We start from the raw sequence: 22291 nt of genomic DNA on the forward strand, positions 1-22291 counted from the left end.
TATACAACCAATGGCTATGTTAGAGTTTTTCCCCTCAAGGAAACCAAAGCCTTTTCTAGAAAAAGAGCTGCCATTTCAAAGGAACCACCAGGTAAATCAACATTCCCTTCTGCTTTTAGTACATCTGATTGTTAGCTGTACTAGAGGCAACCGTATAATACAGTACTAAAAAAAGATAACATCTTTAAAGCAGGTAGTCAACTACTACTGAATCCAAGCAAAAGCAAGGGCAAGAGCTGGTTTAAACCAGTTCTATTATGATCAATCTTTTGAGGTGACAGCAGCACTATGAGAACTCCAGTGGGGTTTGTATGGCACACCCCAACTCATCATGACTCAGCAGTGCCATCGAGTGGCACCTGGTCATTACTCTTCTCCTGGGAAGTTTGGATTAGAGGTCACAGAGACATGACTTGTATAAACCCAGTTTCTATAGGAATGATACCGGTCAGACCCAGATCCAGTGTCAGTAACAAATTTATTGTTGTCACTTGAGGGTAGAAAAGTTCGTCACAGAATGCACATGACCCACTTTGTTAAATAGAATGGTTTCAAGGTGAACACTTCTAAGCCCCTGGCTGGTTACCCCCACCCCCACCCCCACCCCACATTTAACAGCTGCTAATGAAAAGCAGTAAACAGCCACTTTGGGCTAGCATTTCCAACTCCACTTGTGTGAAGATTCTGATCACATTCCAGCTCCAGAGTTCAATAGTTTAACAAAAGTTCAAAGTCCAATATTTACACTGATGACAATCAAGAGGATCGAAGCCTACAATTCATCTTTTTCTCCTGCTGCTTCCTCTTCACCAGGGGGAGGCCCTGCGCCACCGTACAGTTTACCCACAATAGGCTGTACCACTTCTTCCAGTTCCTTCTTTTGAGCTTTGAAGTCTTCAATGTCAGCATCTTGGTGGCTCTCAAGCCATTCAATCTTCTCTTCCACAGCCTTTTCTATCGTGTCCTTGTCTTCAGATGACAGCTTGCCTCCTAGCTTCTCCTTATCCCCAATCTGATTTTTCAGGGAGTAGGCATAGCTTTCCAGCTCATTCCTGGCATCAATCCGCTCCTTCAGCTTCTTGTCTTCCTCAGCAAATTTCTCTGCATCGTTGACCATCCTCTCAATTTCTTCTGGAGTAAGGCGGTTCTGATCATTGGTAATGGTGATTTTGTTTTTGTTGCCGGTGCCCTTGTCCTCTGCTGTAACTCGTAAGATTCCATTCACATCAATTTCAAAGGTGACTTCAATCTGGGGTACGCCCCGAGGTGCGGGAGGGATGCCAGTCAGATCAAAGGTTCCCAGCAGGTGGTTATCCTTTGTGAGAGGACGTTCTCCTATAGGAAGACCAGTGCTTTACATGAGTTGCTGCTCTAGTTACATTAAGTCATAATCTATGCAATTAAAAATTACTGCTTATTCAATCATATCACTCAATTATAAATGACCATGCACAAAGTTTCATTGCAATTCTTAAAATAGTAATATTCTTTGAAGCAGAGAAGTATGCATTATAAAATTAGGCCCCCACACTAGATCTGCATACTACTTTAAGCCCGTGCCCAAACACAGTACAATGCCCCAAAATGGCGCACTAGAAGGAACCTCAAAATCTTCTACCGCAAAAGTGAAGGACGCAGACTCTTTACCTTCATAGACCTTGATGGTCACAGTTGGCTGGTTGTCCGAAGCAGTTGAGAAGATCTGTGATTTCTTGGTAGGCACAACAGTATTCCTTGGGATAAGCTTGGTCATGACTCCACCCACTGTCTCAATGCCAAGGGTTAGAGGGCAAACATCCAGCAGCACCAGATCACCTATATTAAAATAATAGGTAATTAAAACGTGTGTCCCATAAAGCAATATATCTCTATTCCCATTTGGGAGCAATGGCTAGACAGTATTTGCTGTCACCCTACAGACAAAAGGTGGCCATATGAATACTGGAAGCAAAGCTATTATAAAAATCTCCGCATCTCAGATCTAGTGAAAACCCACCCAGTTTCCTCTGGTGCATGTCCTACTCAGGGCAGGATCAGTAAATAATACCCAACATTGTACAGTAGTGCGTCATCATTTAAAGCACTGAACCTACCAGTATCTTGATCCCCGGAAAGTACACCAGCCTGGACAGCAGCACCATAAGCGACAGCTTCATCTGGATTTATGCCTCGAGAAGGCTCCTTCCCATTGAAAAATTCCTTCACCAGCTGCTGTATCTTGGGGATTCGTGTAGAGCCACCCACAAGAACAATTTCATCAATGTCAGACTTCTTTAAGTCTGCATCCTCTAGGACTTTCTGGACAGGTTTCATGGTGGAACGGAAGAGATCCTGTAAGAATTTAAAAGCACTTAGTTAATAAAGGGCAGCCACCATTTCAAATTTGTTTAAGCTCAAGCATGTGGTAAAAGTGTCAGATCCTCATTCTGGCTTCATGTTATCAAATCAGGTTTGGCTAGTCTTTCCTGCTGTGGTATTTCATTTGTGAAAAGCACCTCAAAGAAAACCCACCCAAGCAGAGTCTTTTTAGAACACAAAAAACCTACAATTCAAGCAGGCCTTTTTCTATCTAAACTGCAAGATTTTGTTTTAATGGCATTTTCATTTGTTGTTACCTACTCATGACTGCAAACCTGGATCTTCCAACTTGGAAAGAAAATGGCAAGCATAGCATCCTTCACCTTCCAAAATGGCAGATCAATTCTATCAGAAAGGGCCATATCCGCTGCTAGTTTAAGATACCTACCATGTTCAGTTCTTCAAACTTGGCTCTGGTCAAAGTCTCTGAGAAGTCTTCACCTTCAAAGAACGATTCAATCTCAATCCTGGCCTGGTGCTGAGAGGAGAGGGCACGCTTTGCTTTCTCCACTTCTCGCCGCAGCTTCTGAACAGCCCGGTTGTCCTTCCGAACGTCCTTCCCAGTTTTCTTCTTGTACAGTTTAATGAAGTGTTCCATCACACGCTGGTCAAAGTCTTCGCCACCCAAGTGAGTGTCCCCATTGGTAGCCACAACTTCAAAGACTCCATTGTCAATTGTAAGAAGGGATACATCAAAGGTTCCGCCACCCAGATCAAAGACAAGGATGTTCTTCTCGCCCTCCCTCTTGTCCAGTCCATAAGCAATTGCAGCAGCAGTCCTGCAAGAAGACACAAGTGCATCAGGCCTCTCCATCTCCCAAGTCCCCTCATGCCCAAACATCTATAGAAAAGCCACAATTAAGCACACTTACGGTTCATTGATTATTCTCATGACATTCAGTCCAGCAATGGTACCAGCATCTTTTGTAGCTTGGCGCTGGGCATCATTGAAGTACGCTGGCACAGTGACAACAGCATGAGTAACCTTTTAAAAAAAATAGATTAAGAATGTAATCTCAGCTGCTGCTACCAAAATGACTAGTATCTAATGTGCCTCATTTCTGTTCTTGGGAACCCCTGGAAGCACCTACCAAGGCTTTGTCGCTTTTTTCAAATGCTCACTCCTGAGGGATAGGCTGCTCATGCAGAAATGAGTAGCTAATTTGCTTTGGGGAGAGCCACAGTGCAGTAGCCATTCATATACTCTTCAAGTAAAAGCTCTCAGATAATTTAGAGATCTTGGATATTTCAAAGCATCTGCCTAAGGTCACAAAGAACTACTGTTGTCCTTATGGGCTCTCTCTTCAAAAGCACGCTCATCTTACCTTCTTTCCCAAATAGGCCTCGGCAGTCTCCTTCATCTTGGTCAGAACCATAGCTGAAATTTCTTCAGGAGCAAAGGTCTTTGTTTGTCCGCCTCCAATATCAACTTGAATGTGAGGCTTAGCCTTCTTTTCAAGGACCTGTTGAAGTGGACAGAACATTTAAAAGCCATTCCTCATTTATCGTTTGCTTCTCCTCATCAAGAATCCCAAACTCTCCACTATCAAAGATAATACTATACAAATTCTCCCATTCTGCTAAAAGAATTACATGACAATACACTTCCTGAGAAATATAGGACTGCAATAAAAAGCCACTTAAAAATATCACACAGTCCTTCAGTTTACAACTCCCTGCGAATACAGGCTTACTACTCATATACTGAGGTCTACCATGTGCCCAGCAACCCTTTTTGAAGCTCTGTTGAGCCCCACAATGACTGGGCAAGGGAGTCAGCTCTGATGTAGTGAATTACAAACTGTTCAGGCTAAAGTACTGTTTCCCAGGCAGGAAAACAGTACAGCCAGTAAATATTTCCAACTGCAAACCTCTATTCTGCCTCAAATTCACTTTAGCAGTTCTCAGCGAGTCCAACAAAATAGAAGCCTACACAAAAACATGCTGCAAGTTCTAAACTAAAGCTTTAAAAGAAATCAAGATATACAGATGCACACCTTGAATGGCAGGTATTTGATATCTTGCTGTACAGAAGGATCATTCCATGTTCGGCCAATCAGACGCTTGGCATCAAACACTGTGTTCTCAGGATTGGAGGTCAGCTGATTCTTTGCTGCATCACCTATAAGACGTTCTCCTTCAGGTGTGAAGGCCACATATGATGGAGTTATTCTGTTACCCTGGTCATTGGCAATTATCTCTACACGTCCGTTCTTGAAGACTCCAACACTGTTAAGAATACAAGACATCACCATATTGTAATCAAACCTAGCACAATATGCACAGCAAGCTAGCATACTGGTCAACGAATACTGCTCGCCAGCACCTACCCTGGTGCAAGCTGGCTAGTACACCATGGCCTGTCTGGACTATATACCTTTTTTAATGCAACACTGTTGATGCAAAAACAGTCTAGCAAATTGTATCTCAATATATGTTGGCATATTGCTTCCTCACAAAAAAAACCCCTTGACTTTTGCAATGGCAATAAGTAATTTTGCACCAGATTTTACCAGTTTTGTCCCTTGTACACTAGACCGATCCATTAGAGGCAACTACTAGAAAGTAGCTAATCAGTTAATCTTGTTCCCTTGTTACACGTACCATGAGTATGTTGTTCCCAGATCAATGCCAACGACAGTCCCCACGTCTTCCTTTTTGTCATCATCCTCTGCAAATACGCTGCTGGCAAGCAGCAGACAGACAAGTATGTACTTCATGTTGTCTTTGTGTTTTTACACAGCAGCTGAAAACTCTGTAAAGAAGAAAACCAAGCATCAGCTATAGTACTAGGCAGAAAAGGACCACATACTAAGACAGCTGCTTAGACTAAAATGGAAGGAGCTTTCCAAACTGCCATCCTGCATCTTGCTGGCCTAGGGCATTCCCACTAGTCTTGACACATAAGTTCAAAAGAGCTGCATATGCTAAGAGAACAAGAGCTGCCAGTCACATGGCACCAAACAAGAAGATGGAAAGCAGACTTTTTTGAAAAGCATTTTTAATTCCAATAGTTAATGCAAGGAGACCAGAAGGAGGCACTCTATTAGCCCCTGACCCTCAATACCATTCACAGAACTAGGAAACCTACTCATGGAAAAGGTAGCAAACATTAAGTAGTCAGTTCTCAAAGTCTACTGGCTGGAGTTCCAAGACATCCTATCACCAAATGCTCTGTTCTCTACTGGTCAGTATGACCATAGACCCAACTCTTTACAGCCCTCAATAAAAAGCCAGTTTAATCAAAGGGCAAGGGATAAGCAAAAGTGGAGTAACAAGATAACAAAACAAAAAATTTCAAAAATCCCAGCACCACAAAACGAGCATACTCTGGATTCCTGTTCCCTCCACTTAATTTTGGGAATATAAAATCAATTCTACTTCCTCACTCAGCTTTAAAACAAAAAATTAACATGCTATTTGGATAAGCACCACCCTGCCACAACCTCCCAGAAAGCCAATATCGGAATGGAAGAAGAGGAAACGCTAAAATCATGCCAGAGAGTATTAGGCCATAAAACACTTGAAATGTGCTACTATATTATACACAACACAGATCAGAAACACACTTGGATATTAGGGTCATATCCAACCCTCATGGATGTAAGCGGGGGCGGGGGGGACCAGCTAGAAAGTGCTGCTTAGTTTATTACTTAAAAATTGCTTAATGTTATTGCTTTAATTACTGTTCTTCTAACGAACAATATGGGGGGGGGGGTAATAAGCACAAGGAATGCAAGGCACAGTCCATCATATAACAGTCGAACGGGTTTCTAAACTCAGATATTCTTTTACCTCCCCCCTCCATACTACAAAAATAGACAGGAAAAACTACTGCTGCAAATCGGACTATTTATACACTTTTAATTTTCTACCGTTATTCCATGGGGGGTGAGAAGAAAAGACAAAGAACACAAGAGCCCACGTACCACAGAGAAAAGAAAAAATTGGGAACCTGAACAGAGAAATCGGCCGCGGGCGCTCGTAATTCCCCCTCCCCAATGAAGACAGGAAAGACTTTAAACTCATAGCACTGTTCCCACGTCGCTTATTCAAAGACTAGCCGGCTGCCTGCCGCCCCGGCCTTTTTCTTCCCAAGGCTCCTTTGGGGCAGAAAACTGAAATTAAGGGGCAGGAGAGAAAAGAGGCGCGTTGAGGGTACCGCCGCTACTCACCACTATTAAACCGGAGAGGGATCCGACCTTTGCGTTGGATGCCGCGAGGCCGGAGGCCGCTCTATAAGATCCGCTCCCCCGCCCCCCAGAGTCCCCCAAGGAAATAGATCTAGTCTTACCTTGCCAGACACACAACCCCAGATCACACGACCGGCCTACTTCTAGCACACGAATCCAAGACCACCCTCCTGGTTTGCTAAATCTCCTCTTCACTGATTTTCCACTTGGGTCTAGTATGCAGGCCGCGGCGCCCTCCGGCATTATATACCTTCTCGCAGCCTTGCGTGGACTCCCCTCATTGGTCCCTTTTTCCTCGCTGGAGCCTCCCTATTGGTCATTTTCCACCATGCTGGCCGGTAACTATTGGTCCAATGCACCTGTGACGTATACCGCCGCGTGCCGCGCCGTCGCCCTCGTTTCCCCCCCTCCTTTTTAACTCCTAATAACGGCCTGCCCGCCCGAGAGTCTCATTGGGTCGCCTCGCCCGGTGCCGCGGACCAATGAGACGCAGCGGAACGGGCCAGGCGGAGGAAGTTCATTGGCTAGACCTGGACGTCATGTGTAAAAAATGACGGCTAGGAAGAGCTGGGTCTTTCTGGAAGTTTCTATGGTTACTAGGCCCAGTAATGGTCAGGAAAGAGGAGAGAGTCGCCGCTATGGTCTCCATACAAACTGAGCTTCACTTATACCCTTTAACATGCAGAACATGTTGCCCATGCCTAGAGAAGTAACACTTCAGTATGGAACGTCTAAAACACATCTTAATGTTTACTTACTATATTTAACAGTATTGTTATTTACATACCACTCTTCCACCTAAATTAAGATGTTAAAATTCAGGAGCAGCACACACAAAACCCCAAACAGATAACATACAACAGCAAAGCTAAAGTCATAATAAGAGGACCCATTAACTATCCCTCAAAAGTCTAACAAAAGAAAAACACTTGTTAATCCACATGGCTATCTAAGTTTTGATTAACATCAGACCTTCAAGAGGTATGTGTATACCTACATGCACGCACATACACATCTTACAACAGCAAAAGACAAAAAAGGGACCCCATTGACTACCCCTCAGAGGTCTAACAAAATAAAAATACCTGTTTTATGAATGACCAACATGGCTATCCATTGATTTCATATTCTTTTTCCTACATGTCAGGGAGATGATTTCAGAAACCACAGAGCCTATGCAAAAAGGAAGAGATCTTGAAGGACATTGTACTCCCCACTGTTAGTCTAACCCTTGCAGACTCGGTTAAGAGCCTAGGGGTTATATTGGATCCAGTGCTGCCACTAGAAAAGCAAGTTAAGGCAGCCAAACAATATGCTTTCTACAACCTCACTCTGGCCTGGAAAATGGCTTCCTACCTCGACATGGCCTATCTGTCCACGTGGGTCCATGCTATGGTAACATCAAGATTTGACTATTGTGATACACTATACATAGGTTTCCCATCTAAGTTAATGCCAGTTGGTGCAAAACACTGCAGCTTGGCTGTGATCAGGAGTGAGCAGGAGCGTGAATATCACTCCCATCCTGCAGTCACTCCATTGCCTACCTATCAGTTACTGTGCTCAGTTTAAGGTATTGACTATCACATACAAGGCTCTTCACGGCCTTGGTCTGGCATACTTACAGGTCCACTTCTCTTCCTATGATCCTCCACGGTAGTTTCACTCAACTGAACAGGGTCTCCTGCAGGTACCACCCTGCACATGGATGAAATCAACAACTGCCCATACACGTGCAATCTCTGTGATGGCCACAGCCCTATGGAATGGCCTGCCTGAGGAAGTCAGGAGAGCCCCCACTCATGGCTTTCCACAAACAATGCAAAAGTGAATTATTCCAAAGGGCTTTTTACTCTGATAAGGGGCTGTATTGTAGATAGGTGGACTCAAAGAGATGCTTCACTAACGAGTAGGGTCCCCAGGTGCTCGCTCGTGGCGGGCAAACTCCTGGGGGTTTGCCTCCTTGCCCACCAATCCACTAGTGATGAGGTGGGAAGCCCCACAGAGATGGGAAGGTGGGAAGCCCCCTGGAGGTCGCCTGCCACCGGCAGGTATCCCAGGAACACGCATGATGTGCACGAGCTCCTGGGGGCGCGACATCACCACTCCTGTAAATGTCATCATGCATGTGCCCCAGAAGCATGCACGTGCAGACATGCTGGAGGCACAATGTAAATGCTAGGTCAACCCACAGGGACCTGGCTACCAACAAATCAGGGACCATAGAGTTCACCTTATGTTGCCTTACATACTGTCTGTTGCTTTAAGTTTGTGCTCCTATGTAATAATAACTGTGCTTATATACTGCTCTTCTAGACAGATTAGTGCCTCACCCAGAGTGGTTAACAATTTAGTGTTATTATTATCCCCACAATACAGCTGGGGAGCTGGGGCTGAGAGGAGTGGTTTACTCAAGGCCACCAATGGAGCTCATGGCAGTAGTGGGATCTGAACCAGCAGATTGCTGATTTGCAGCCAAACCGCTTAACCATTTTGCTGCAGCAGCTCTTCTGTACTACCGGTGTCTTTCAGTATGTTCCTACTGGGTAGTTCTATGTTGTCTAATGTCAGTCCTAAAATTGCTTATGCTCTGTTTCAGCATTTCTTCAACTCTGTATCGGATTCTTGCTAATGTTGTATCTTTGTAAACATGCATTTATTTACCCTATGGCATTATTTATTGAAAAGTTCTTGATATTGACTGAACTAATCTCATACCATGTAATCTGCCTTGAGTCTCAGTGAGAAAGATGAAGTATAAATGGCATAAATAATAAAGATTAAAATAAATAATAATAATTAAAGTGAGCTGTGCTATAACCCCATGGGGCAGTTGGGTAGGGGCAGAATATTGCAATCTCCACTTCTCTGATTAGAAAAAAACAAACTATTTTGAGCAAGTAAGTGGCTGGATTGCAAATTACCACTTTTCTGGTTCTAATCCCACTATTGCTATGAGTTCAGTAGGTGGCCTTGGGCGTAAGCCTCTCCTCCCATCCCCAGCTTCCCAGATGTATTGTGGAGATGATAAAACATTTATTTCGTTCACGGTTCTGGGTGGGGCACTAATCTCTCTGAAAGAGCAGTATATAAGTGCAGTTATTATCATTAGTCACTGAAGTAGCTGCTTTGATGTTCCATGCCGTCCTTAATTTATAAACAAAAACATTAACTAAACATAAAAAAATAACATTAGTACCAGTTTGCCTGGTGTAACGTCATAATTACAAACCATGAAATAACAGAAAAAACATTAATACTAGTGCTATCATCATCAATACCACTCTTTTGATAGGGTGATGGGGTGATGTCTGCATATGCAGGATATCTTGGTGTACACATGATCCTATCCTTTTATGGCAGATTAATTAGAAAACAAGAAAATATGCATCACAGACAAAAGAAAACTAACAGTGATATTGCATTAATATTTGATACTCCCTATTGTTGCTTAGGTCAGAAACAGAACACCGGAAGATTAATTAATTACTGGAGTAATTACCACTAAGGTGGTCAACCTGCCAATGGGGTCTGGAGTTCTCCGGGAATTATGACTGATCTCCAGACTACAGAGATCAATCCCCCTGAAGCAAATGGCAGCTTTGGAGAGTTGACCATGGCATCACAATCCCAGTGAACTCCCTCCCCTCTCCAAATACTGTTCTCAAACATCTAGGAATTTCCAACCCTAACCACTACATGGTTCCATGTTTATATTCACCCAGATTAGAATCTCTACTCCAGCTTCAAGCATACTGGGAAACATAACCCCCTTTGACAGACTGACTGACTGACTGACTCTCTCTCTCTCTTTGTACTCTAGATTAATTGAAATTAAATGTGGCTTGTAGTTCAAGTCCTGTTTAAGGGGCTGAATATTCGTTTGCGGCTTCCCCCACCTTCCTTCTGACGATATCCTTTGTCAATGTAAAAAAAAAAAACATTGTGCAATAATAGTTTCAAAAACTGTACTTGACAACAGAAGTTAGTACATCAGTGTGTTGCAATTTTTATCTCTTTTAAACTGAAAGGCATTCGTGAAAATCGGGCCTTTGCCTTCCCTTGTTGGTTGAGTTTTGGACCTCAAGTTAGTGAGGTTCTGAAACAAATGCCAGCAACATCAGTTCTCAAGAACTTGAAAAGAGACATTAATATGAGAGGTTAGGGTCAGGGTGGGACAGAGCTATCAAGCAGGAAGCGGAACAGAAGTGAATGGCCTCAATATTTATTCAAATTGCAGGACAAAAAGAACATTGAAGTTTGTTCCATCACTAGAATAGTTATAGATCAGTATTTTATTGAAGTCAATGGCCTGGTAAATGAAGTACAGGGAAACTCCCCCCCCCCCCAAAACACTGAATGTACCTGTAGTCCTGGCATTAGAACTTTATTGATCAAAAAGCTTACCTTGGAAGGGAAATAATCTTATTTTTATTTATTTAAACATTTGTACACCCCTTTTCCCTCCCCAATGGGGACAAAAATCAGCTTACGTTATTCTCCCCTCATCCATTTTATTCTAACAACCACTCTGTGGATAAATTAGCCTGAGAGCAGGTAACTGGACCAAAGTCACCCAGAGAGCTTCTGTAGCAAAGTTTGGATTCTAACGCGGGTCTCCTAGATCCTAGATTGACATTCTAACCACTATACCAACTGCTCTTATTTCAACCAATGAAAATAGTAGCACTGTTCAACAACGATATAGCCCCTTCCACATGAGAATCCTCTTCCCATTCAAATAAGGGGACTGCTACAGTTGCATATACAGAAATAGCTGACAGATGAAACAGTTAACTTTGCATGATCATACATTCAGTGAGAGGACAAAATCCCTTCATGAGAACATCAAGGTTTAAGCATGTCAAAGAATAACTTGTACATATTGAAATTATCCTGAGCATGTACTGCTTTGAGTGCCAGAATGTGGTTAAGATATATTAATTCCAAGATTTAAAAAAATGGCAGCTCCTCATCTTGAGCATACAACTCACAACATGGAAGAGACCAGAACTCCTCATAAATGTTCTCTAAAAACAGCGGGAGGATACCAAAGATCATTTAATGATCCCTTTCGCAGACAAGATGCTTCATATGTTGGATTTAACCATTTTTTGTACATAGAGTTCATGGGATAGGTTAAAAGGTCCCACAGAGCCTCCCCATAGAAAGGTGAATGGACGAGCTCGTCCAGTTGGAGAGTGGTTTGTAGCAGAGTTACTGAGTCACAGTTTCTTGGTATTGCACCACGTCCTGACACAGACCATCACAGAATTACATCAGCCAAAGGATGGGTAGCAGTTCTAGAGTTATTACAGAATAAACTCCCTTAACTGGTTTAGCTGCCTTCCAGGAGTATCAGCACTGCTTGTAGAATCAACCAGCCAAATATAGCAAAACATATCCAAAGATGCTAGATTTGATCTAATTAAATACATAGCCTACCTCCCCTGCTACTACTGGCAATTATCTGCAAGACAGAAGTATAATTTAAGCAGCTTTTGGAAAGGATGCTCTAGGGCACATCTATACTACAAACTGGTTTAATAGTCATTAAACCAGTCCCTTTTCACAGGAGACTCTGGGAATGATCCTTCTGATGCAGGAAAGACTACAGATCTGATCTCTAAGAGTGATTCTCATTATTGTCATCAAACTACAATTCCCAAAGTTCTTCGTGGGAAGCCAAAACCAATACTAATTTATAGGGCAAATATTCCCTCCTCAGTCCGCTCAAGGAATTTCTACCCAGAAGTAGCAGCTCTGTACACCAGAACAATTTGCACTGACTCCTTGAAGCAGTCCATGGGAGATATCAGGAAACTACATCTATTTGTTTCAGAAATAATTGAACATCCAACTAACAATGATCAAGTACAAACAGTTCACCATTAGCAGCAAATCCAGCAGTAATTTTGCCTGCAAACTGCTTGGCCAAATACACAACAGAGAGTTAAACTGTTTTTTCCTAACATGCTGTTCTATAAAAAATGCACAACCAACCCTAAAACAAATTTGTGCACTTCTAATGGGAATGTTTTTTCCCAATTTTGAATCAGTAGTCAAATGAAGAAAGGGGATTAAAAAAAAATTCAAACATGATTCAACGCACGTTGATATTTGTTCTCATGCTAACGAATGCACTCACTATATCCTGGCTTTTTTGGGATTGTTGTTCTTGTCAGCTTCATCTTCATAAGTGTCAGGTTCAGCTTCTCAAAATTACCCATTAGAAAATCACAGGAACGATGTCATGGAAATATAGTTGTTTCTTGCCTTTGCTTATCAATCTAGTAGATTGGTTTGGTAGGTTGGTCTAAGATCCCCCATGTACAGAAGCAGCACAAGGTAAACCAAGAGAGATTCTTAGCATCTCGGTTGCATGCTCCATTTACTTAATGACTTAAGAACACTGGTGATGCTGAGCAGGTTTTCCACATTTGTACCATGTGGCTTGGCTGTGAGAATGTGAGCTACTGTGGTGTTCACAGTGCAGTGATGTTGTGATCAGACTAGGTAAGCATGTGCACTTGGTCTCTGAGAAGCATCCCATGGGCTTCTTCCACATCCACCAGGTCCATGAACCCATCATCAGAAAATCATCTTTACTAGCTCAAAATCACAGCAAACTGTGATATGCATTGGTTTCCGATCAGCATCTGGTTCCAGTAGATCATACTTAAGGATGTTTAGGCTTGCAATATCCCTATCTTGTAAGACTTACTACAGCTAATCAGAAGCAACATTAGAAGCTACAGAACACTCCATATTCACCAAGAGTCTCTATTTAGTAATGACACCAATGGTTCCTTAATTCCCAGCTAAATTATGCTCCCACATGGCTCTTTTCCCACTCTCTTCCCCTTTCCCATCCATAATCAACATAGCAACTCACTCAGGGCCTAATCACATGTCACAAGGAACTCATGTGCCCAGGCTTACCAACCTCCAGGTGGGAACCAAACTACAGAGGCTTCCCTGTTATACAACCTGAATAAAGGTGGACCACCACAACCATGGCGATCAAAACATAGTTTAGACAGAATAAGATATAAGTATAAATATCTGTATAAATATATTATAAATATTTTAAAGTGCAAGGTGACTAACTGCTATGCAGTTCATATCACAGGAAAAGGGGTGCTTAACCCTTTCCCATCTGGCAGCTTTTCCACTCAAAATCCCTTTGGCAGCTTCTCCACTAAAAAAAATGTATCCCTGTGTAGCATCTAGCCAGGCCCTTGAGAAATCTGATATTTTCTGGTTCTCATAAGGAATGCTGATTTTTTTAAAAATTGCCCTTAATCCATCATTTGCAATTTTAGGGGACAGTGATGAAAATAGGCTCATGTTGAGTACTGGTAAGAAACTGGCTGAAGTGGTACCTTCTATCATCTGCTTTGAGGCTCCTGAGATTACTGGAAAGAAGTTTCTTCCACACATTAGGAAAGATGCTTTACCTTAAAGCCAAATTACATGTGACAGATGGGATCTGCCATGAAATCTTCAAACATGTAAAAAGCAGCAGCATATGGGTGGATAGATGTCTGTAACTGAGATGGCAGGAAAGCGTGGCTTTAACTCTTTCTTGTTGCCATTTCTTTAACTAGACAAAAATATCTCAGGGCAGGTAGGAATGGGGCAACTTTAGGTCCCATTCAGGGTAAAAAGAGAAGAACAATATGGGCACCTTTCTTGTTTCCCTACTGAGGTTTAAAGCTGAAAAGGCCAGGATAATTTCTTATCTGGAAAATGGCAAAAAATGCACTTTCCCTAGTGCCTGGATTCCTGGTGTTCAGGCCATTACTTAGCCTTATTTCTTTTGGTGCTATGTTTTTTTGCTGCCTGTAGAGGGAGTGGTGTCCTAATTGTGGCAGAAGACTTCCCCAACAAAGGCATTAGTGAGCTGTACCAAAAAGTTAAAGGGGGGGGGGTATTCAAATCTATCAATTGTGAAATTAAAGCCAATTTTGCATAATTGTTTTTAGGTACAAAATTCACGAGAAAGGGACTTTCCCCAGCAGTGGTAGCAAGGCTGAACAACCTTCCCAATGTAATGAATATGCAGTGCAGCTGTATTTGAGAAACAGCCAGAATTTAACACGTGATCTGCAAGCAGAAAATCCCAGGCTCCTACAATTCCTGTTAAATAATGGAGGAGGGGGGGATGGTGGCCACAAAGAGCTGAGGCAAAGGAAAGCGTGAGGAATACTTCCACGTGGATACTCAGCTACCACTGCAAATGAGAATCATCACAGCGTGGAAACAGCCCAACATACACACTGCATCCCAGCCAGATTCTTGCAACAGTCAAGCAAGCCCTCCTTCTAGTCATATTTACTGCTGCTGTCATTCTGACAGGCGTGTTCTTGGCACTGAATTAATTGAAATGCCTCAATTAGGGTGCAAACACATTCATAACTGTGAAACCAATTCCGCATAATCTGCTTTCTGCATTGCCTATAAAAAGAGTTTTCAAAGAAGGCTTTAAACCAGCTGCCCAATTACAGCAGGAACATGGATAAGTAATGCCAGAATGATTGTTCACACAGACTTATGATTCGGACCATACAAACAGCCCATCTTTGGTGTGTATAGGAACTCTTGGCTCAGCTATAGCTGGGGAGATGCCTCATATTCTTTTCCAGCTCAGATGCCAGTTGCCTTCCAAGGTCCTAGCCCCTCCTCCCAGTCCAACGTCTCCAAAAATAGATAGGAGCCAGGGAGAAAGTGTGCCACAACAGGTTGCAGAGAAAAATACTATGTAAAGAAAGTGTTGCAATGCTATTGGGTGGGGGAGCATTCTGCAGTTTGGGAGAAAGAAAAAAAAACTAGCACAAGGAGCACTGATCCAGTCATTTCAGAGAGGAGACAAGAGGATAGGATGTACTACTCACACTTTCTACAGCAGAAGATCTCTGTTTTAGCTATGATAAATAGATAAGAATTATTAACAAGGAAATTCATGGACGCTTTTAGTGTATGCTTTTCTACACACACACACACTCCGCCCATTCTCTCTTATACATGCCCATTTACAATACTAGTACACATTTGCTTATGCACATGCAATGTGGTCTGAAGATACATGATATAGCAACTGAAACTAAGCAGGTCTGGGCCTGGCCAGTTACTTAGGGGAATCCCATGCATACACTAACGTAAACTCCATCATAGAAGGACATAAACTCACCAACAATTGATGGATATGACAACAGAGCAGCCTATTTCTTTTTCTTCTGAATGCATCAATAGCATACCCTCACTGCCAGTTTTAAAAAAAATATCTTTGTATATTAGAATGCTGATCAACAATCCATGCTTACTCAGCTGCTGAACTAAAACAGGAGGGTTGATAGTGAGTGTGCCACCTCTCCCCCCACCCCCAATTTAAGTAGAACTCCTGGCTCCCAGAACACCAGTAGAACCTGGATAAAATACCTAGTTTAACATTAAAGGAGGGGGGTCCCTGAGAATGGGAAGGTCTTCTTGGGCACTCCCAAACCAAGAACAGCCCATCCACCTGAATGTTCCATGGAGTTAATTAATCACAGGCCTTTGTGCAGACTTGGGAACTCCCTTTTCCCTCTTGACCATGATTAATGACCCAGGATGCCAGGACAATAGCTAGCTCTCAGGATCCTGCTTCAGCCTCTCTTCTTAACTGCACATCCCAGTCTAACAGTGAGGCAGCTCCCCCAGCTCTGACCCAGCCATTGTCAGCCCCAATACAATTCACTAGCATCCAAACTTCATTTGATAATTCAATCACTAAGCCAACACATCCTGGCACCACTCGAAGGACAACTTTAGCAGTTATTTTCAAACTCTCCAATAAGACCTCAAGTTTCAACTCTGAGTCCAACCCTGTCTCAACAAAGCCACTGCCTCCCTGTTGATATAATTAAAGGTACATAAAGATTCCTCTCAGACCCCAGACTCCTACAGCCCATTTTTGCTCCAGAGCTTACTTCTCTAACTTTACATAGCTGGTCCTGCTGAAATTGGATTCCTTTCCTGTACATCTTCTCCCCCCGCCAGTTCTTTTCCTATTCAGATCTACCCTCCATCACCTTCCCTGGATTCTTGGACATCTTTTCACGATCAGGTTTGCATGTTTTATTTCCCTCCTTTATTTCCCCCAAACCTCCCTGGCTTGCCTTAGTGATAGTCAGTCTCTTCCCCCAAGTTTCCCCCCAATAGGCACTAGCCCATAAACAAGTAAACTTGTGTAAAGGTCTTTATGGGGGGGGGGGAAATAATAATTTCTCTCATTTCAAAAGTTATTTTTTTTTCTTTCAGTGCTGCCTCAGGTTGGGACTCTGATATAGGCTGGATAGCTCAATCTCAAATTAATTAATTGTCCAGATGACACATAACTTGGCCCCAACATCCAAGGAGGATGCTTTGAGCATTACAGGCCCTTAGTGTATACCTACTTGGGTAACAGGATCAGTCACGAAGGAAATTTCACAGATTGTTTCTCAGTTTGTTTTTTCTATGGGTAAATTGATCCCTCCCCTATTTTCCCTGCAATTCTTTGTACTCTGTGCTTTAATCTCATTAACTTCTCTGTGCTCATATGAACTACCCTAAAAAGAATATAAAGTCAAAGGTCGCGCTGGGTAAATAGATTAATTTAATCATGGACTGCTATGATTTTTCCCAGTAATTGCTAGACTGGGATCCAGCCCCGCTTTCTCCTCTGTTTGCATGTTTGGCATCAGAAAACAGAATGAAGCTGGTCTTTGTAGATGCTGTGATGCAGAAGAACTAGCTTGAGCCTTGGCCTATTAAGTTAACTTGTAGTTTACACAAATTATCTTTGTAGCTTAATTATAATGGGTGTTGCCCTCTTGGCACTCTTACAGCTTCCATTTGAAATTTTAATACAGATATTTCTAATCCTTTATAAGATAACCTTTGTATATGAAAGGTCCATCCTCAGGCTGTTTGGAAGCACTCATAAATGAATCAAATGGAATCCTCCTGCATCACACCATATCACGACTTCGGAGTTGACCACATCTTCTTTATCTACCGTCTCCCCTATTCTTTAGCAAATCTCAGTTCTCCTTCAGACATGGCTGGCTTTGGGACACAGCACATGCTTTGGATGTAGAACAGGTTCGATTCCTGGCAAGACCTTTCTCAGCCTGAGGGCCTGGGAGAGTCAGAGTAAAAAAGCTTGAGCTAAAAGTACATATGATCTTTCATATAATAAGGCAGCTTCATACTTCAACTATGGTTACTTGCTTGCCATTCTCTTTTTAGAATCTTTGAAATCCATGTTTCCAGCTCTGCCTCTCCATAAAGAAGACCGAAGTAATGATTACTGAGGAATTACACAATTTTAAAGTTGACAATGCAGAAATTAAAATTGTTAAAAGATTTTCTATTCCTTGTCTCAATCATGAACCAAGAAATCAGAAGGAGATTGAGACTTGGAAGGGCAATCACAAAGGAACTAGAAAAAGATCCTTAAGGATAAAGATGTGTCAAAAAATTTGGTGTGGTGGTTTGGTGTAGTGGTTAAGAGTGCGGGACTCTATTCTAGAGAGCCGTGTTTGATTCCCCACTCCTCCACCTGAAGCCAGCTGGGTGATCTTGGGCTAGTCACAGTTCTCTGGAGCTCTCTCAGCCCCATACACCTCACAGGGTGTTTTGTTGTAGGGATAATAATGGCATACTTTGTAAACCGCTCTGAGTGGGTGTTAAGTTGTCCTGAAGGGCGGTATATAAATCGAATGTTATTATTATTATTTTTATTAAAATTATCCACATTATGGTATTCCATATTACTATAAATGGATGTGAAAGTTGGACAGTGAAAAAGGCTGACAGGAAAAAAAACTGGTTCATTTGAAATGCGATGGAAGGTTTTACTGAAACCATAGGCAGCCAAAAAGACAAATAATTGGGTTTGAGATCAAATCAAGGCTGAATTCTCCCTAGAAGCTAAAATGACAAAACTATTGTACTTTCATCACATTATCAGAATTGATGAAATAATTGGTAAGGTGAATTGATGAAATAATTGGTAAGCCATTACATCTCAACCTAAATAAGCCTCATGACCCCTGAGCTGCTGAAGCAAAGCAAAACCTCACATCTTCAAAGAAAAACTTTGCCACAGCTAGTGGCTTCACTTCTGGGAACAGACATAGTAACAGCCTTAAAGTTGCTTAAAATGTCTAGTTTACCTGACCGTCACACCCTGATGTGAAGGTATTTTTGTTAGAAGATTAGAATTCTGAACATGCTAAAAGAAAAAACTTGTTTTAAATATTTCTCACAGTGTCCTGGCATCAGAAAGAATCTGGGGTTAAGCACTTTCTAAACAGAGTGGAAGGTGAGGAAATCACATCTGAGAATACTCTCCTATGCTGAAAGAACAGCTAGTAGAAACTAGTATAGTTTTCTAGTAAACTAATATACTAGTATCTAGTAAAGCTAATTATAACCTTTCTAGCTGATGTATTAAGTATTTTTAAATATTGCATTGATTTTTTAATTTTTAATAATGCCATCTGTTACCTATAATGGTACAAGCCACCCTACCACTTCAGGCTTCTACCACCTCCTTCTCTTGCAAGTGTGGTAGAGACAGGTGGGTAGAATGGACAGTACCACTTCAGGAGATCAGATTTTGAATACTCTGTTTAAAACAAGTTTTCTTGTAAATAGAAAAGTAGTACAGCAGGAAAGAGGTTGAGCAAGATTTTTACTTGCAGGATAGAACTTTATTTTTACACAAAACTGTTAAGTACTTCTCAACTGCAGACCACAGCAAGACAGTTGGCTCTACAGATAAAAGATCCTTTCTTTGAATGTTAGACAAACCACAAAACCCTTCTTGTAAATACGTAATTAATCAAAAGGGAGTAGGCCGAGCCAAACCCTTTCTCCCCAAGATGCTTGATTTTTTACTTGCAGTGTATTTTGTTTTTTTAACATGGTGGACATGAAAAAAAAATGGTGGCATACCCTTCTTCCTTCAGCCTGAAGAGATACAGCTCAGTCTAGGATTCCTTGTCTGAATGTCCTTTTGAAATAAAAACAAAACCCTCAACCGACAAATAAAGCTTCCTCTGAAACACAAAAACAACAACCCTTTTCACGTGTTCTTTCTCAGCTACCAGATTTTTTTTTGCTGGCAGGGAGACGGGAGTGTATTAACCTTTAAAAAGGGAGAATGCCCTCTTCGCCACTAGCCTAAAGTGGTACAGTCCACTTTCCCCTCAGGAGTCCTGTTAAAACGATTTTTTTAAAAGCCTTTCCTAATTTAAAGCTAACACAGTAGAGAGCCAGATTGAAATCTTTCCGTCTCTGGGAGTTTTTTTTTAAAAGGATTTTTTTGCCCTTCATGAGGGAACGTTAAGAAAATGCCCCCTCCCTGCGACCCAATGGTAAATTCCCATCCTCTTTCCCCTCCCACCAGGGTGCTCTCACCTTGGGGGTCGACCACGATCTCCACATCCTTTCCCTCTTACCCACTCCGAACTACATTTCCCAGCATGCCTTTCCCTCTCCACATGCGCAGCGCCCGTTCCGGCGCTGGGAGAAGCGGAGGGTGGCAGTCAGGCAGGCGGCCCGACAAGGAGAGCTCGCGCGGGGCGGCGGGTCTGAAGCGAGGCCGAGGAGGAGGGCGGCGTCCTCACCCGCACAGGTCGGGTCTTCAGGGGAGTGCACTCCAGGCCAGTGCGACCCCCCCCCCCGGGTTCCACGGTAGGGTTATACAGGCATGGCGAAGGTATGGTGGGCAGGGGGCAGAGTCCGCCCTGGGGAGGGGGCTGAGCCTGGCCTAGCCTAGTCTTCCTCCTCCCCCTCAGGCTAGGAAACTCCACCCCCTTGTCAGTAGCCCCTACCCCCGTATACTTTTTGCATAGAATTTACAGCAAGGAAGGATCCCCCCCTTTCCTCACCCCTCACTGTCATTTGGATTTGTCCCCCAACCCCTTTTATTTTGGTATATCCCCTTATCGGAAAAAAAATCCTCCATCCTTGCTAAGATCATGGAATCATAGGGCTGGAAGGGACCTCTAGGATCATCTAGTCCAAACCCTTGCACAATGCAGGAAATTCACAACTATTTGTCTCTTCTCTCCACACCCCTTTCGTTTAGCCTAAAGTTAAGATATACTACACCATTAGTGCCCCCCGCCCCCATCGCCGATTTAAGAGCAGCGGTTCTCAAGCAAAAAAACTTTAAAGGAAAATTACAATGTGAGATGGCTGAAATTGAGTTTATTTACAAATTCGGAACAATGGATCTCCCCCCAGGGTTGAATCGGGCACTGGATTTTTCTTGCACCACAGATGCTAATTTTGTGCATTTTGTACCCGTGCTCTATCAAGCTAATTACACTATGTATTATAGCTAGTTTCTTGACACATTAATTTGCAATATTTCTCTCACCCTGTGCCTGGATTACAAAGATTCCTACTTTTTCCCACACCATGTATCTGACAGTGGAAACTTTGATTCTTGAGAGCTTATACCCTGAAATACAAGTTGGTGTCTAGGGTGGTACTGGACCCGAATCTTGCTTCCCCTCACCTGATTTGTATTGACACACTCTTTTTCCTCCCTCCCCTCTCCCCGGTTTGACAGAAAAATGTTTTCCCCTCCTATTAAGATTTCTTCTTGTCTCTTTCAGTCTATAGTCAGTGTATTTCTTCTTGGCTTTTTCATACATCTCTTCAGGTTTTTGCTCAAGTTTCCTTTTCTCTTCTTACAAAAGGAATTGTTCCTTCTTCCCTCTCTCATGTTAGCCTAAAGTCACAATAACCCTGCTCCTTTTTATCAGTTATGTTTGTCCTTCCTTCTCCAGTTTTGGCACTGGCTTTCTTCCTCTTACAATTAAAAGATTCTTTTAAATTGATGCCCATATTCTCATTTTTAAGGGGGGGGGTAAAGAGGTAGTAGTGAAGGGATATACTAGGCTTGGGAGCCCTTCCCCAAAATATTTGTAGGGAGTTGGCCACAGAGATATGTTGATTTCCCACCAAGTGTTGTAATTTCTAATGTGAAAGGTGTTGCCTAGGCTTATATTTTGAGGAGAAGATAGCTCTGGCTTAAAAGGAAGTCTTGTGTAGAGGCTGGGGAAGACCATGGAGAGCAGCTGCCAATAATTTGGGCATGACAAGCCAGATCGTTGGCTCCGTATACAGCCGCTGACTAAAATCGATTGGCCTTAGGTTCAGATCAGACAAAAGGAAGTATTTCTCTGAGTGTGTAATTAACTTGGGGAATTCACTGCCACAGCATGTGGTTGCGGTTGCAGCCTGCTGGCTTAGATAGCTTTAAAAGAAAGAATTGAAGACATTCACAGAGGATAGGCCCATTAAGGACCATTAGCACAGGTAGTCAAATTAGAATATCCATGTTTAGAGATAGTAACCTCTGAGTACCAAGGTCTGGGGAGACAAGAATGAGGAAGGGCTGATGCCTTCATACCTTGCAAATTGAAAATCTAATGCTGGCTGGACTCTCAGTCTGGTCCAGCAGGGCTTTTTTATTTTCATCATAAGCCTGGCTTGAAGCCACGCTCTTTGATGCCATAAAGGCCTTTTCCTCACTCATTTATTACAACTACTGCTACAGAAGCATTTATATAGCACTTTAGAATATTCTGAGCTCTTCACGTATTTTATCTTGGTTTAGCGCATGCAATATCAGTAGAGAGGGAGGGCAGTTCCCTGCATGGCCCTGTCCCACCTGTGTGCTGTAGAATGAA

The 22291-nt window shown here is 42.6% G+C and overlaps 2 protein-coding genes across 8 annotated transcripts in view; one reads left to right on the forward strand and one right to left on the reverse strand.

Annotated features, from left to right (window-relative positions):
* Positions 1–461: 461 nt before the first annotated feature.
* Positions 462–19684, reverse strand: HSPA5 (heat shock protein family A (Hsp70) member 5). 2 transcript variants are annotated; one of them, XM_054997519.1, is made up of 9 exons: positions 19539–19684; positions 4963–5113; positions 4356–4587; positions 3684–3821; positions 3231–3343; positions 2747–3137; positions 2094–2331; positions 1648–1815; positions 462–1335 (listed from the first exon to the last, which is right to left on the reverse strand). In XM_054997519.1, the coding sequence occupies exons 2-9, from the start codon at positions 5076–5078 to the stop codon at positions 773–775; spliced, it is 1959 nt and encodes a 652-aa protein (XP_054853494.1). In that variant the 5' UTR covers positions 5079–5113; positions 19539–19684; the 3' UTR covers positions 462–772. The 2 variants fall into 2 exon arrangements, with proteins under 2 accessions (XP_054853494.1, XP_054853493.1); XM_054997518.1 differs by lacking the exon at positions 19539–19684 and adding an exon at positions 6653–6779.
* Positions 19685–20047: 363 nt separating this feature from the next.
* The window catches only part of GAPVD1 (GTPase activating protein and VPS9 domains 1), a 44936-nt gene continuing 42692 nt past the window's right edge, over positions 20048–22291 (forward strand). For 4 of the 6 annotated variants that reach the window (XM_054997512.1, XM_054997513.1, XM_054997514.1 and 1 more), the window contains exon 1: positions 20048–20279. In XM_054997512.1, coding sequence (XP_054853487.1) covers positions 20069–20279 — 211 coding nt within the window. In that variant the 5' untranslated portion in view covers positions 20048–20068. The remainder of the gene's footprint in view (positions 20280–22291) is intronic. The other 2 variants (XM_054997516.1, XM_054997517.1) reach the window with 2 other exon arrangements.

The sequence above is a fragment of the Eublepharis macularius genome, chromosome 14 (assembly GCF_028583425.1).
Source record: "Eublepharis macularius isolate TG4126 chromosome 14, MPM_Emac_v1.0, whole genome shotgun sequence".
Lineage (NCBI taxonomy): Eukaryota > Metazoa > Chordata > Lepidosauria > Squamata > Eublepharidae > Eublepharis > Eublepharis macularius.